Genomic DNA, 16573 nt, shown 5'->3' with positions numbered 1-16573 from the left:
CAATTTTAAAGTTTATGCTATTTACTAGGTGAAAAAGGTCCATTGGCAATCATTAGTCATAAATAAGATCAACCACAATCAAAGACAAAGAACACATGTTAAGATTAATTAGCACAAAAATCGATCACAAGAAACTAAGAAGAGGACTAGAATTCTAGAAGAGTTAGGACTCATGGGCATAAAAATAAATAAATAAATAAATAAATAAATAAATCTATAATCCTATGCTATATGAGTTTACACGGATTAAAGGACTTGGCTAAGACTAGCTTGACACGAAAAGTTATAAAAAAAAAAATTAAAAAATTAAAAAAAAAAATTGACGCTAAAAAGACACTTAAACTGGATAGGCTGTAGTATATCGTTTATAACTTTTGATCTGTGACTCTGATTGGGACGAAACCAATTCCAAATGAAAGATAAAACTCGGGGCTATAGATCCATAGGTTTCACTACACCTAAACTTGATAGGCTGTAGTATATCGTTTATAACCCTTATTGTCATGAGCGTTTTGGGTTGATAGAGCTTAAATCCCCCGGGCTAGCCACATATGTAGAACACGTACTATTGTGGCAAAAAAAAGTAACCTAAAAAGCATATGCATATGTGACAATGCCAATTAAACTGCAAGAATACAATTCAAGAATCTTTCAAGTCTCATCCACTCATCTTAATTAAATACTGATCACTCAAATCGATATGTAACCAAGAATCCTCCCCAGTGGAGTCGCCAAATTGTAGGCGTCGCTCGAAGTGCGCCTACGTTAAAGCATGTTGTAAATATGCTTGGCACTCATAGGAAGTGGGAATTGACATAATACGATTAGGGACAAAGCAAAGTAGGGAGTCGCCAACAAGTTTTTAAGGAACTTGTAAACCGTTCGCGGATCATAAAAAGGCAACCACGATTAAGGGACAACGATAGGCAATAACAATTTACCCGTGAAGGTTACACCCCATTCATAATCCATGAGATTAATAACTCCATATGGTTCTGACCACGAAAGGAGAATCGGGGATGATTGTATGAAGTGAGTCATGGAGTCACATTCGCCAGTATTGGCCTCTACTCGATTCTTATAGTGAAAAGTGATTCATGTGATCTCAAAGGCATGCAAACAAAATATTCAATTTGCTCCAAACTATTATTAAGCTAAATTGTTTAAATATTAATGCAACACATAATTCTAAAATATTTGTGATCACTAGAATTAAATAACAAGATTAAAAAGGAACCTAAACCGGTTGTCCAAATTATCTTATTAGGCGTGATTTTCAATTACATATTCCCTTTAAACATGAAATATAGCGATCATAATAACAATAGAATAAACATAATATTGGAAGCAATTTAACAATAATAGCGTTAGTCAAATCAAATATAAAATAACCCTAATCATGATACTAGCAATAAGAATAAAAATAAGAGTAATTAAGTGATTAATTACTCACTTTCCGCGTTTCCTTGAATTGTTACATCATGAATAAACTGTTAGTAACTTCAATTAAAATAAATCAAATGAAAATTAAATTAAATAAATGTAGATTTTATTTGGTCCAAACCCTCAGTTATTGGTACCTTTCACGCCTTGGTTTAAGGACGGAACCTCGGGTGTTGTATGGATTCCTTGGAGTGCTTAAAGGAAGGAATAGTAAAAGAATGGGGAGGCTAGTATTTAGGCTAAAGAGGGAGAAGAGAATTATTTGATGATCAAGCTTGTTGATGATTGAAAAAGGGGAAATATGACCTCTATTTATAGAGAACAAAAGAAGGGTCGAAAAAACAAGATAAGATCCGAATTAAATCGGAATAAAACTCGATAGACAGCAGTTTTTGCGGTTTTTGTTTTTATCATATCTTTTGATCCAGAAATCGGAATAAGTTTAATAAGATATTGTTGGAAAGTTCTTGAATTCTAATTTCTAACCGAATTAGAATCAGATTAAAATATTTTATACAATAAAAGATATGGCCGAAATAGTGAGATGGTATCAGTTTTGGATAGAGTTTGACATTTTATTCATATCTTTTCCGTTATAGCTCGGAATTGATATTATAATATATTATTGGAAAGATAATTTCAAGGGATATCCAACCATATAAAATTTGGATAAAAAAATATGAGGCACGAAAATCATATCTATCTATCTTTGAATGTCTTTCAATTCGAATAAAATTAGGACTTTCAAAAAAGGAGTTTTATTCAATTTCAAACTCTTTAATCTTATCTTTTCAAAAAGGATAATTAAGATTTTTTAGAAACTTATATAAGTTTCCAATTAATCCTAATTGGTTTAGGAATGGGATTAAATCATTTAGACCCTCCACATGATCATTGGGTCGCAGGTAAGGTGGGCTTAGGTTCGGTTTGGGCTCAGTTTAATATTTTGGCCATAACTTACTCGTTATAACTCGAATTTGGGCTTATAATATATCATTGGAAAGCTCTTTTAAATCCCCATCCAACTAATTAATCATTAGACCAAGATTATGGATCAAAATAAACTGGGATAAACATTTTTATAAATAGGACACAAAATGAATGATTTTAAAGGACGCGAAATGAATTATTTTGGGTTTAAAGGCACGAAAAGAGGAAAATAAGTTATGGTTTGAGGAAATGGGCTAGAAGTTGGGTTGTTTGATGAAATGGAAATATGGATTTAAGTAGTTCAAGATTAAATTCTCAACCCGACCAATAATGGCAGTGAAATGTTGTTCATCATCGGGTTTGGTTTTGGGGAGACATTTTTAGGTGTCTACAGTATATTGTTTTGATAGAAAGAGATAAGAGCTGAGGAAACAAAGTAAGTTGTTTTATTGCTCTATTTCTTTAGGAATCATGCTTAGATTATTTTAATTCCTAGTAGCATGTTAGGATGTTGTTATGATTCCTAGTATCATGTTTAGGGTAATAACTAATATTCCTAATAAGATGTATGTTTATGGTATCATGATTAGGTTGCTTCTTATTTTCTTCTATCATGCTAGTATCATGTTAGGGATAAAGCTTTGATCTTTATTGATTAGTGACATGCTAGGGTTTGTTATTAATCTTGTTAGTATCGTGCCTAGGATCTTGCTAATATTATTATGCTTTGATGATATTATTGTGCTTTATTGAAATTATTATAATGATGATGATGATCTTTGTGATTATGTTGCTTGATATATTGTTGTTATTGCTTGATCACGCCCTCTCTTGCAGGATTAAAGGGAATTTGTACTTGAAATCACGCTTAATAAGATAATTAATAATTTTATTTAGGCTAATATGATTTTAATTCAAGTGGTCACCAATAATAGATTTATTTGTGCATTAATATTCAACCAAAAAAGATTAAACAGGTTTAGGATTAATATATTGTTTGTATGTTAGTCAGATGGCGCACATGAATATGAGAAGAATGAAGTATAGGCTTATTTTAGGGCAGGTTCAATCTCTTTTAGGTTGGATTTGTACCTTCATCCCCGAATATCCAGTCATGGTTCCAGACCACTATGAAGTTAGTGATCTCATAGATCGTGAAGGGGTGTAACCTTCACCCTATGAACGATTTACAAGTTCCTTAAACTTGTTGGCGACTCTTTTACTCTAGCTTCCTTCTCTTTGGACGCCACCATACTTAAGTGTATGATCACAGTGGGGCTCAAGTGTGGGATGCTTGAAATATTCCCTACTGACACCATCAAAGAAATCAGGGAAGACGCAAAGATGAGAATGGCAGTCTACCAACAAGAAGTTGCAAGAAGCTTCAACAAAAACATAAGAATAAAAAACTTCAAGATAGGAGATTAGGTCCTTAGAAAGGTATACGAAAACACAAGGGAAGTGAATGTTGGAAAATTAGCACCAACTAGGAAGGGCTATACGAAATTATAAAAGTAGTAGGCAACAGAGCATACAGACTAAGGAATGCAGAAAGGAAAGAAGTCATACAAAGCTAGAACGCAACACATATAAAGCTTTACCATTTCTAAGGTACGCAAGAACCAAAATAGTCAAGACTTGAGAAAGGTACGAAGTCTCCCCCCCCCCCCCCTCCTTTACACTTTTATGCAAATCCTTCCCTTCACATTTTCTATGCAAACACTCCCTGAAAAAGAAGGCCCACCTAGAAAGTATTCCAAGTACATACAACGTAAAAAGGTACATTTTTCTATCTAACACTTAGTCAATTAAGTTTATTTGAACTACGAGTACTGACTTAAGCATCGGAGGGCCGTTAGAGAAACCCAAGGCCACCCCTGACCTTTTCCTGTTTTGCAAGGAAGCCACTACAGTACAGAAAGCAACAAGGCACCAAACGCCCCCTACATAATAGGGAACATACGAGTCACAAACTTCAAACAAGGAAAGCATGAAAGCAACACCGCATCCTAACTGTAATGCAACAGGGATACATTGAAGCAAGATAGAAACAACAAACAAGATATATAAAATATAAAATTACTTAAGTGCGCAAAGCAACAAAACAAACAAAGCATCCAGCTACGACAAGGCAGCAAAAAAGCAAAAGAAAATAAATATCCCACTACACTTAGGCAGTAATACTATAAATACTAAGAAATATAAAACGAATTATTCTGAAAAACTGAGGGAATGACACTGCAAAGCTAATTTCCTCCAGTCTTGTCATCAAGGACCTTCTCTTCTTCTGGAGAAACCTTCACGTCGTCGTTTTGGCCGGAGAATTCACCTCTTCATTAGCATAGCTCAGCAACAGGGAGCCTGGAGCGACAACTCCATCAGGGAAAGACATTGCAAAGGCAACCTTCTCTGTAGCATAATCCCATGCCTCATGTTTGTCTTGCTGATACTCCTCTATCATCTCCAAACGAGCCTTGCCAAAGTAGTAGCTTGCCATATCAAGAGATTCATTCGCAGCAGACTTCAAAGTGCCTTTTGTCTCATCAAACTCAACACGATAATCCTTGTACTTAGTTTGTTCACTCTTCAAAGCTTCGGAAGCCGCCTTAAACTTATCAGAGAGAGAGTCACGTTCCTTCTTCATGACTTCAAAAGCCCTGGAGAACTCTGACACCTTACTCAACACCCCTAAGAAAGATTGAAGACTCTGAATAGACATGAGTAACATTAGCAAGGATCAAGTAATTTCCTCGTGTCTGTCTAAAGAATTTTTTTTGGGGAGTATACCATATTGGAAAAGAGTGCACAACAGCCTCCTGAGAAAGGTCGACAAAAAGTCTACAAGGATTGACGTTCTTTAAACAAAGGGAACAACAAGTTATCTGCATAAGGAGCCAAAGTCTCATAGGAGAAACTCAAGGCATCAAAATCAGCAAGGACTTCAAAGTTCCTCTTTACACCAGAAGCATGGGGCGAAGGAGGAAAAAGAGCCCTTTTCATTACAAGACCCTTCTCAAGAATGTCCTCCCCAGCTTTAGAAGCCTTCTGTTTAATACGCCCCAAGATAGATGACGAACTAAGCAAATCATGGGACCTCAACGAACTAGCAATATCTAAAGAAACAAAGTGCAACGAACAAAACCAAAATCAGTTTAACAGGACAATTCAGAGCCACGACCTTGAAGAATACATAGCATAATAAGACAACCAACACACAACACAAGCAAAGCTATACATTACGCTAAACATACACAGACCAAGTATGTCAAAACAACATAGACAAAGCAGGGGCAATTTCTTCGTCAGATTCCCACTCGTCTAAGTTCTCGATTTGTACAACTGCTTCGGGTTGTGTCAACTTACGAAGGATCTCTCGACAAAACTCAACTTGTACAAACGATTAACCAAGGGCTGAGATTCAGTGTGGTGCTTCAACTTACTCACTGCAAATAAAACGTAAATAAGCCCAAATCAACAAAGAAGGAAAATCAACACAAAATCAGAAATTAAAAAAACCTTCAGCCTCAATAGTGTCAATTAAGAAACTGGTATCTCCACCAAAAGAATCAATCCTCACAAATAACCTATGATACCACTTCTTATTAAAAGCCTGCTCCAATTTTGTCACCAAACGATCAACACCATCCTTCAAACATAGAGTAACCCGGCCCTTACCACTGGTCCTAATAGTGTAGGGATAGCAAAGATCCTTCACATCCAGCGAGATACCCAACTTCGCACTCAGCAAATCAAGAACTCGCAAAACCCTCCAAGTTAAACACACCCAGCAGCCAGGGGTAGTCCAGTCTGCCCTCCCTTTAGAAGATATAATCTTCACCACCACCCCATCGGGAAAGCGTGCAACAGTAGCAATTTCCTCACATCATCCTTCGTCGGTTGAGAAGGATAAATTTCCTTAACAGGAATACGTTCTGCGCAACAAAAATCGGCTTCATTCTTTACACCTTCCTCAGCAAACACCACTCTCACCATGTCACTCATCGTAGAAAATGCAAAAGAAACAGAAAAAATAAAACAAAGAGGAAAGAGAAATACCTGAGAAAGAAGTTCGAATTGGGGCAAAGAGTAAAGTGATTTCATTGAAGCCTGCACACCCGATAAATACTTCAAGGAGACAAATCGTCGGTCACGACTCCCAAGTACTTGCGTAATAAACGTCACCCACTCCCTATTTTTGTTAACCGTTGTAAGAAAAAACTTCCAAATTTTAAAATAATCCAACGACATGTTTTATTACTTCCATCTTCAAATACTTGAACATAGAAATTAGGGCAATTGTTGGGCCCATACTCTGAAGAAGCCCATAAATCGTAGGGCATAGCCAAGTGACCGAAAATAGGTCAAATAAATCAAAGATCAACCAAGATAGCTTGATTGATACAAGTATGGCAAGAAGATCAAAGAATCAATCAGTTGGGAATATGCCAAAGATACCCGAGCTGCAGAATGAAAGAAGAACAAAATCAAAAGATCTTGTCTTTTGAATATACTCTGAATATTCATATGAAACCTAGGAACCCCTAGATATATAGCTAAACCTAGCATTGTAACACTCTCATACGCATACTCATACATTAATACAAAATGTGTTAGCAAGTTCTTGATTAATTCTTACGGATCTATTGTCTATTCTGATCAAGGAGCCTATCTTTATTCAATATTGTATCTCTAAACTCTCTTATAATATTTGGATTACTTGTTTATTGCTTTATATTTACTCTTGGTTATTATAATTGATGTTATGGCTATGATTGTAATTACCCCTTAAACCTTAAGCAAATTCCTAAGATTACCTTACTAAAATTTGCCTAAACATCATGAATAGTACACACACACACACATACAAAAAAAAAAATCAAAAAACAAAAAATAAAAAAAAAAAAAAAAAAAAAAAAAAAAAAAAAAACCATTGTTCATGGTAAAACAACTAACACTACTAGCCGTTCTTCCTTGGACATTGTTGTTTTTGTTACTTATTTACAAATATATCAAATTGTTAAACTTGTATTTTCTCTTTTTTAGATAATAATAAAATGCTAGATTTCTTTTAATTGATTTTGTATGTTTTCCTTTTTTTATAAAAGAAAAAATTGTACTCGTGTTAGTTTTTAATAACAAGTACCCAAAATAATCAATTGAAGAGTTTTTGCTGCATTTCCACTCTAATGTGGTTACAAAGTTAAGAACTGCACACCCAAGTATATGATTTTTGAAGCCCCTTGCATGTTCTTGCAACAAAAACATAACCATTTGCTGTCGCAGCATGTAAATCTCGGCCTTCCTGGTGCAACCCAGCAAATTTAAGAACAGGAATAGAACTTATCAGCTCTAGTTATGGTTCACCAATTTTATTTCCTATCATTGTTGTTATATGCAAATTACAAGAAATTTTGGAATTCAATGAATTAAAGAACAGAACAATAAAAGCATTTCTTCCACTTCTCAAACTAAAACGCGAGTGTTGTGTAATCATCTCCCCCTATCACCCTTCTTCAGCCAGACCACAGCCCGTCTATCATCATATCAGACTTCACTAAAATAATACAATTGACTACATGAATATCTTTCACAAAAAACACAAATCTTTCCACAAAGTTCTCTTGGGCAGAAGCTTGGACATGACACACGCTTGTGAGATGTAACATCACAGCTTCTTGACTACACCAGTGCAACAAAGTTGGGTACCATATCAACATGAAATAACTCTTTTTGAATGTTCAAAGTGAGGTGTGTTGACAAGAGAAACATGGTTAATGTGGAACTCTCTTTCGGCTAAGAATTTCCTGCTCTTTAAGCCGGTGCTGAAATCTGGCAAGCCGAGCCTGCAGGCTAACTAGACCTGCAGCCTTCCGTGAGAGAACAAAACTCAGTTGTGCAACATAATTGTCGATTCGACTCCCTGGTTGCTCAACTTCTGCCAAAAGCTTCATTTCCTGTAGCATATAAAAGAAATAGCTGCAGTTACTGCACATTGTAGAAGTTAATCCTATTAGTTTATTCATTAAGAGCTACTTCCTTCTTTCAAACTTCAATGCGTACTTCAATTTTCTTAACTTCAATGTGTTAATTTTAAGGATGTTGCAACAGAATAGAAACAGAATTTATCTCTTACTAAACTATGTTCTGGAGAAAATTAAGATTGGACATGACACTAAAATTCACAAGCAAATTGTTTATATGCTAGATATACCCTAAACTTTAGGCTAAATATGAAAAATGGAAGTAACAAAGGTTTTAATCACCCTACATAACCTTCAACACCTCCCATCAACTTTAAATGCCCTCCCATGTAATAGTGAATACACAATCACACAGTGTAAAGCTGGAAAATATTAGCTGTCTATTTGCAAACACCATCCAAGGTTTTTTTGTTTCTAGCTTTCTCTTTTTGTCGTCTTTTGTAAAAGAATATGCTTACGAAGAACAATTTTGTAATCCATAAAATTTATTTCCCAATCAAACCAATTTACGTAGTAAAAAATAACGAATAACATAAATGCTTTTTAAACAAAAGCTCTTTACTAAAAGCTTTACAACTGTAAAGATACATACTTCACGGACAATCTCCATTGTATCTTCTATCTCCTTTCGATGTGCGGCAATAAGTGCTTCTTCCTCCTACCAAAAATTGAAACAGATTGACATAAACACTTGAGAAATGCAAAATAAAATACAGCAAGCAAGAAAGAGACTTTCAGCTAGTGTCAAAATAGGTAAAAGATTGCAATTTGACATCAAACCAAAGCTGTAAATAGTGATAAAGGGATACTGATCAAAATCGTGGAAAACCAACCTCTAGTATCGCATCAATATCTCCATCATTCGCAACAGTTTCAGGTTCACTATGCCTCGATGAAACACTGTTTGCATTTGCAGCACTCATATTATGAGATCTGTGAGTTATGGTTGATGGATCAGGCCCAACCCCATCTTTCTTAAGCCAGGTCCCAAGTTTTTCTGTCTTGTCATCCCTACTTGAGATTTTTCTGCGAGGAGGGGATGCCTTCTGAATGTTTTCTTCCATATCAGCAGAATTCTGGGCAGATGATGAGTAACTCTTTTGACTAGTAGAACCAACAAAAGTATTTTTCCTCTCAAATTTATCTCCATCACTTGATCCAGAAGCAGCACTATTCACACTCCTTCCATTGTAGCTGTAACTTGGAAAATCAGATGGAGGGTTGTAGGAAAAGTTTTCCTTCTCTACTGCTTTTCTACTGACAACAGCTCCTCTAGCCTCTGCACGCTCCTGAACAGCCTCAACATCTGTGAAAACTTGTGCGCTTGGCATGGACGAAGATTCCTTATTTACAGTTGGTAGTGAACTCTGCAACGAATCCTTTTTTAGATTCCCACTTTTCGAGAGACTTTTTACCCTGTCCATTCAAATCAACAATGAAAATTGTAATTAAGATATATGCAATTAGAAACACATAATCACAAAACTGAATGAAATCCTAAGTACCTATCTGCATATCTTAGAGTATTAAGGGTATGTTCACATGATCCAGCATTTGGAGAAATGCAAGAAATCATAACAGTCTTAGAGTTGCCAACAAATGAGTCACGAAGAACCTCAGTGAGTTTACTCCCTCGAAATGGAATATGAAGTTGGTCGTTGTCAAGTGCCCGAATGCACTCCTTGAGAGCCAAAAGACTCTTATTAATCTCAGCTCCCTCAATCCTGAAACAAGTCAACCAAGAAAGTGACAATAAACATCATAAGCAACAAGAACAAATATTTGAAAAGCAGAAAAGGATATCAGTCTAATATGTTTTATATATTCAAAATTTCTAATTCTCCCGACTTTAACGGCCTAAAATGTGGTATGCCAACAAAAAAATACAGATGGAACTACAAGCAGTAATGAGTAGTAGACTTAGTATTAAAATAGGAACTAAATGACCTCCATCGCAGGACAACACTGTATTCATTTTTATCAACAAAACTATTGTTTTGTCCTTGTTGCCACTTCATGAGGACCAAAGACGGAAGCAAAGAGATTTTGTGGGAAAAGCACCTTGTTTGTCGATCATTATCAGTTGTATCTGCCCCTCTTTCACTTCCAGCCAAATCAATGAAGGAAATTTTTCCAACCACCTTCCCAATCTTGGCTTCATTAACTTCATTATTTCGTCTTGTGTCCTTTACTTCAGTGTGCTTTTTCACAACAAGCTGAAGGATAGCATGTGACCTTGAAGATTCTTCATTGGCCCCTGTGGTACCAGTACTTCTTGCTCCACTCCCTCTATCAATATACTCTTTAACTATTTGCACATCACAAACTTCAAACTCCTGCAGTCCGACAATGCAGACCTGCTGCCGTCCATCTTCCCTCATACAGAGTTTCCTACAGAGAAAATTGCTCATTCAGTAAGTACATCTGCCACTTTTCAAAAAATAATGCAATAATGCCAACTAGAATAATTATCAACATAAAACTCTCAAATATAATGCATTTTATCTGATAATATACGGATTTAATAGGTAGTGTAGAAGTTAACAGTACACTAGTTGATATCACAAAAAGAAGATAATTTTCATTGCCTTTTCCAAATAGGACATGCTGAAAAACAAACCAACATCCATTGCAGCAAAATCATACTAAAGCGCACAAAGCAGTTTTCTAAATAAGATTTAATTTAAAAGAGAACAATTATCAGCCAAACGTCACAAACCACAACTAGTTTGTAAAAAAGTGAAGCAAATAGCAAGGTATACAAAGACATAAAGTAACCCATCCAACTATCCCAAAATGGAACACGAGTAAGAAGTGAATTAACATGTATGAACCATACTTTCTGTCACATAAGAGGTCAAACAATTTGCCCCCATAGATCTCAAAGTAACTGAGCCACAATTTGAATCTTTGATTACGATAAACAGGCTGGTGCAACAGTCTCAGAAGATCTTCAGCAGCTCTGATAGGTAAAGGTTTCATGGTAAATGTCTTACCACTACCTGAAAATTAGATACAGAATGATTTGTTACATCACAGGTAATCGATCATCCAAAACATAAAAAACAAAAAACTATACATCTCCCTTGTATATCAGAACATAGATCAGAGTTTTGCCTTGGAAGAGAATTTTTTTTTAAAACTTTACATAACTATTTAATACTTTGAATTACAATAACAAGAATTGTTTCCTCCCTAACCCCTCAAAGCTCCCACCCTCCTTTGTATATCAGCAACCCCATAGACTGAGCACAGGAAAGCTGCTTCCAGCAATAATGCTCCCTCGTTCTTGCTTACTCGCTCGAAGGATCATTTCATTTCCGTAAGATCTCCACCATTCAATGCTTAAGCTCCGAAGTGTGAAAACTTACAATAAGTTAGAACTACAAGTCTATCCTCTGGTATATTAATCCAGCAAAGAAAGTCACAACAAATAATCCCTAAGAAGATGCTCCCACTACAGCCCACTAAAGTACCAGAAGTGGAGATCTTGACGAACAGAGACCAATTTTATTATATCACAAACTCTGAAGAGTTGATTAAAAAAAAAAAAAAAAAAAAAAAAAAAACAATACTATAATTCAAACTTGCATGAGGAAAACTGACAAAAAAAAACGAAAACAATCCTATATTTCACATTGCATACAAGTAAACAGAGAAGAGAAACCATACATACCAGTTTGACCATATGCAAAGCATGTTGCCTTTGTGCGCTGAAATATGGTTGGAATGATTGGTTCAACTGTACCACGATATACCTGACGGAAAAAGAAATGAGGAATAACGAAAACAGAATACAGATGAGCTTTACTATATGTCCACTAGTATAACCAAAATACTTAAAATTCGAAAAATGGAATACCTCATCATTTGTTACATGCTCATCCAGAACAGCATCAAAACAAAATTCATGCTTCTCAACATATGCTGTTAAGTCCACCTTTCATATGAGGCAAATATAGAATTAGTGATTTCACAACTAAAAATAGAATAATATCAAGGACAGAAATAGTAAACAATAAAACACTAAAACCCACAGTCAACTTTACCCAATACAAAGCTAATCTCAAGTTGTCACTGCATACAAAAATATAGATACCTTCAATTTGGGTTCATGAACAGTCAAAGCATTGTCGTAAACAGTAACTACATCATCTTCCTTTCGAGTAAGCTCCTTTTTGTTCAAAGGCCTTTTGCGCACCTAATAACATAAACATAGCCTTTAGAGATCCCACATATCCCTTAAAATGGATAAAAGACGACATAACATTACACACAACTTATAAACAGTTACAGGCTTATATCAATTTACGCAAATATATCATTGTTAACAGCAAGCTTAGGGAGAATCCAGGCATCTGTATTAGCAAGCAGCCCACGACAGGACAATATAATTATCTACTGAAGGCATCTACAACAGCTTCAAAAATTATATACTATCCTAGCATGAATTCATAATTGGCTTCTCTAAAACTTCGTAAAAAGGAACTGTGCTGCATACAATGTCTGTCTACAAAATATACAAGAAACGCTAAAAACTCACATAAATCTTGCTGACGTAAATTCGTTGGCCATAAGAATTAGATTTCTTAACATGCATGAGCACAATGCAAAAAAATAATAACTAAACCCAACAATCTATTTGTGCGCATTTACATTAGATTACCACAGGAAAACATGCAGACTAATAGTCAATCTTCTTCATCAACTTTATAGCACTAATATTATGAATTGTGTTACTTAGACTGGAGCATGGATATCAAATATAGACACAGATCTAAGTAGCCTACTTATCAAGAATCCAAATTTCAAGCACAAGATACTGCCTAATGTTTGGACACAAGTGCAAAGACAAGTTGTATACATTATTAAGAAAAGTAGCATTCTAGGGAATGACCTCTACATTGCTCTCAGTAGTAGACCTATTGCATGTAAGCAAATTACACTTCATCAGCCTATTTAATTTGCCCACTGGCCCCTCTCACCTATTCATAAAAAGAAACATACCATTCTAGCCAAAAACCTCTACATCGTCTCCTCGGAAAAGTTTACTTTTGTCATTGCTTGGGATTCCATAAATCTATTTACAAAAGGGTTTATTTTATCCATAAACAAGTATTTATTTGTAGGGTTTCGGGCAGATAATTTAAAAGTTGATCAATAGGGACATAAGAGTGGTGATTGGATTTGAGCATAGGTCATACTCATGGGGCTTTGGAGAGGGTGGTAGCGCAATTTGGATTTAACACATAATATCAATACATTTAATTTATAATCAATCCATATTAAATACCCTAAAATATCCACATCCCCAATCCAGGAGAGAATCAGTTTTAAAAAGAATTCCAACCCAAACCGAAATTTCAGCTCAATTATCATAATCTGATATTCATGTTTGGGTTTAGAATTTGGATTCGGTTTCATAGCACATCCCTAAGGGTGAGTGAGTTTTCATAAGAATAAAATCTTATAATTCATCATCTATATCCATTTGAATTTCTCCATAATGTATTGGTGGGTTTTGTCCCAACACTTGCATTCCCTATTTCTAACGAAAAAAAAAAACTTTCCTTGTATTTTTATAAGTTATATTTATCTCTATTTTATTTATCTCTATTGTATTTTTATAAGTTATATTTATCTCTATTTTAATTGGCTGTTTGCTAGATTGAATTCATTATTGTTAATTGTATATTTGTATGGGTTATCAAATACGTTAGTTTAGCACGTTCACAATTCCCCCATTACTTTTAGCAATGCCATTTGAGATACATAGGCAACCATTTACCATTTGCAAGCCCAATATACCCGCATTCAAATTATGGGAACAACAATCCAGTGAGGAAACAGGACAACATATTAAGTCATATATATAAAAAATCATGAGAGCACTTATTTGCTTCAATAAAAGAAAAAAAGGAAAAGACTCAAAACACGCTTTAATGACAATAGCATAAGAACTCACAGATGCAAGAAACTAGATTAAAAAGATCATTTCAGATAATACTTACAACTACTCTTATTTTGGCCACATTATTTTCTTTTGGAATAGTATCTTTATCAAATGCAGTTGACAAAGCAGGAGCATCTGCATCAGGCTGTCCTTGTCCCCTAGACTGTCTGTCATCATCAAGTGAAGCTGCTGAACCCGGCAAGAAAGGTGAGGGCTCAAAGGGCTCCGAGAAAACATGCTGGAGGAATAATTTGAAAAATGAGGAAGAATGAAGAAAAAAAATTGGTCAATAAAATAAAAAGCACAAGAATAAGTCATAAAACAACAAAGCCTCACAAAAGAGCAATACAGACACACCCTGAATAACATTAACATCTTGCAAACTCCATATCGCATGCTATCAAGGAAAATACCTCTGACAGAAGTTCTGTGTCATCCATAGCATGCAGGTCCAAAAGCCCAGCTCCAAAATCCCCGCGAAACTCAGGTGAATAGAAACCATCTGCAGAAACACTCTGGCCTGTAGGCGTATATGGCTCAGAACCAGATTCCCCATTGAAATTCAGGTTTCTCATTAATTTGAACAGCCTTTGCTTCTCCTCCATAGATTGTGCCCCATAGCCCTGCAACACCGTTAATGCACTATACAATTAGCTAACAAACTAAAAACTCCACAATCAACACAATATCTATAACAGCATATGTTATCAAAACAAATCATATTTTTATTTGAAACCCCACATTCCCCCATACAATATACAAGTACATAATTGATCATTTTTTCATCAGATGAAAAAAAAAAAAAATCTAAGACAAAGCACATTTAAAATTCACTCATCTTTCTATAATTAGTCTATATAGCTTTAAAATCCAAGACCCCCATACAATATATAAGTACATAATTGATCATTTATTTCCAAAAAAACAAAGACACATTTTCACAGGGATTGGGAGACCGAAAATGACTTGGTTGGAAGGAGTTAGGAAGGATATAAAGTATATGGATGTGCATGAGGATGAGGCATTGGATCGTAAGGGATGGGGGAGGAGGATCTTTGTTGATGACTACACGGAATAATCAAATTTGGTTCATGTAGCCGACCCCACTTATAGGTTTAAGGCTTTGATTGATTGAAAGACACATTACTATGAACAAATAAGTATCTAACAACAAGAAATGCATCCCATTTAAAAATTCACTAGTCTTTCCAAATTAGTCAATATAGCTTTAAACTCGAAAACAATATACCCAATTCAAAAAATTAAAAAACCAAATCTCCCCAAATTAAATTATATTTTTGAGAACAGTTAACCAGAAAGTGATCATCACAATAAATGCAAAAAAAGCATACCTGCATCAGAAGATTGGGCACATTGTTGGAAGCCAAGGGAGAGGCCAGATGCTGCAACCCGGCAGATTGGAGCCAGCGAGCCATGACAGCATCACCGGCATCGTTACTAGTGGGACCCCCATTATAAAGGGACCCACCGGCAGCACCGGGGTGATCATACAGAGCTGCCGCTGCTGCGGCATTGCTCTGTTGCATCTGGCCACTCATGTGGCGCTGTGACCGGCGTTGGGGAGCCAATTTCAAGATCTAAGTTATCCAACCTTCACATTCACATATAAAAATTACAAATCAATCAAACATCACATTCATTCTTCAAATACCCAAATACTATTCACTAAAATTTAATCAAACATAATAATTATAATGTGATACTCACAAGTCGGTGAAAATTCGAGCCCAAAGCAAAACATCAAAGTTGGTTCCACAAGAAATTTCCACTAAAATTGACAATTAATTCTCGGCGAAATCTGATTTTGCAATGATCACTCGAAATTCCAAATTCAATCCAAAAATAACACCTAAAATGAGAAAAGATTCGTCACAAATTATGAAAAAATAAACAAAAAATTAAAGAAGATCGAAATAAACAGAAAAAGGACATATACCAGATTCAGCGACGATCTAAATTCTTTCTCAGAAATGTACTAACGTAAATCAAATTTCAATCCAACAGATCAAAACCAAAACTGAACAAATGCAAAAACCCTAATTTGGATTCCATGCGAAAAAATAGGGGACATGAAAAGAAAAATGGGGGGGCACGAAATGCGCAACCTTCAAAATTTCTCTCTCCTCTTTCTGAACTTTTTCTTCACGTATTATACTTTTTCGTGACAGAAAATAAAAAGTATTTTAAATTTACAGGTAAAAATAAAAAAATGAACGGCTATTTTTTACGGCACAAAAACACAAAT

The 16573-nt window shown here is 35.4% G+C and overlaps 2 protein-coding genes across 10 annotated transcripts; both read right to left on the bottom strand.

Moving 5' to 3' along the window:
- Positions 1-4439: 4439 nt before the first annotated feature.
- Positions 4440-7356, bottom strand: LOC110694866. 9 transcript variants are annotated; one of them, XR_002505955.1, is made up of 2 exons: positions 6430-7356; positions 4440-6338 (listed from the first exon to the last, which is right to left on the bottom strand). XR_002505955.1 is itself a non-coding variant. In XM_021872030.1 (2 exons), exon 2 carries the CDS (start codon positions 5099-5101, stop codon positions 4673-4675), a length of 429 nt encoding a protein of 142 aa, XP_021727722.1. In that variant the 5' UTR covers positions 5102-5816; positions 6430-7335; the 3' UTR covers positions 4440-4672. The 9 variants fall into 9 exon arrangements, 7 of the variants coding, with proteins under 7 accessions (XP_021727722.1, XP_021727727.1, XP_021727725.1 ...); XR_002505954.1 differs by having other exon boundaries at positions 4440-6305; positions 6430-7354; XM_021872030.1 differs by having other exon boundaries at positions 4440-5816; positions 6430-7335.
- Positions 7357-7693: 337 nt separating this feature from the next.
- Positions 7694-16508, bottom strand: LOC110694864 (kinesin-like protein KIN-13A). The gene is made up of 14 exons (XM_021872028.1): positions 16265-16508; positions 16036-16177; positions 15660-15919; positions 14721-14930; positions 14366-14545; positions 12454-12555; positions 12217-12294; positions 12031-12112; positions 11194-11356; positions 10416-10745; positions 9860-10078; positions 9188-9770; positions 8947-9012; positions 7694-8327 (listed from the first exon to the last, which is right to left on the bottom strand). The coding sequence occupies exons 3-14, from the start codon at positions 15864-15866 to the stop codon at positions 8145-8147; spliced, it is 2403 nt and encodes an 800-aa protein (XP_021727720.1). The 5' UTR covers positions 15867-15919; positions 16036-16177; positions 16265-16508; the 3' UTR covers positions 7694-8144.
- Positions 16509-16573: the final 65 nt, after the last annotated feature.

The sequence above is a fragment of the Chenopodium quinoa genome, unplaced genomic scaffold, assembly GCF_001683475.1.
Source record: "Chenopodium quinoa cultivar QQ74 unplaced genomic scaffold, ASM168347v1, whole genome shotgun sequence".
In the NCBI taxonomy this organism is placed as follows: Eukaryota; Viridiplantae; Streptophyta; class Magnoliopsida; order Caryophyllales; family Amaranthaceae; genus Chenopodium; species Chenopodium quinoa.
Note: the sequence above shows the minus strand (reverse complement) of the source record. Positions and strands in the feature narration are given on the sequence as shown.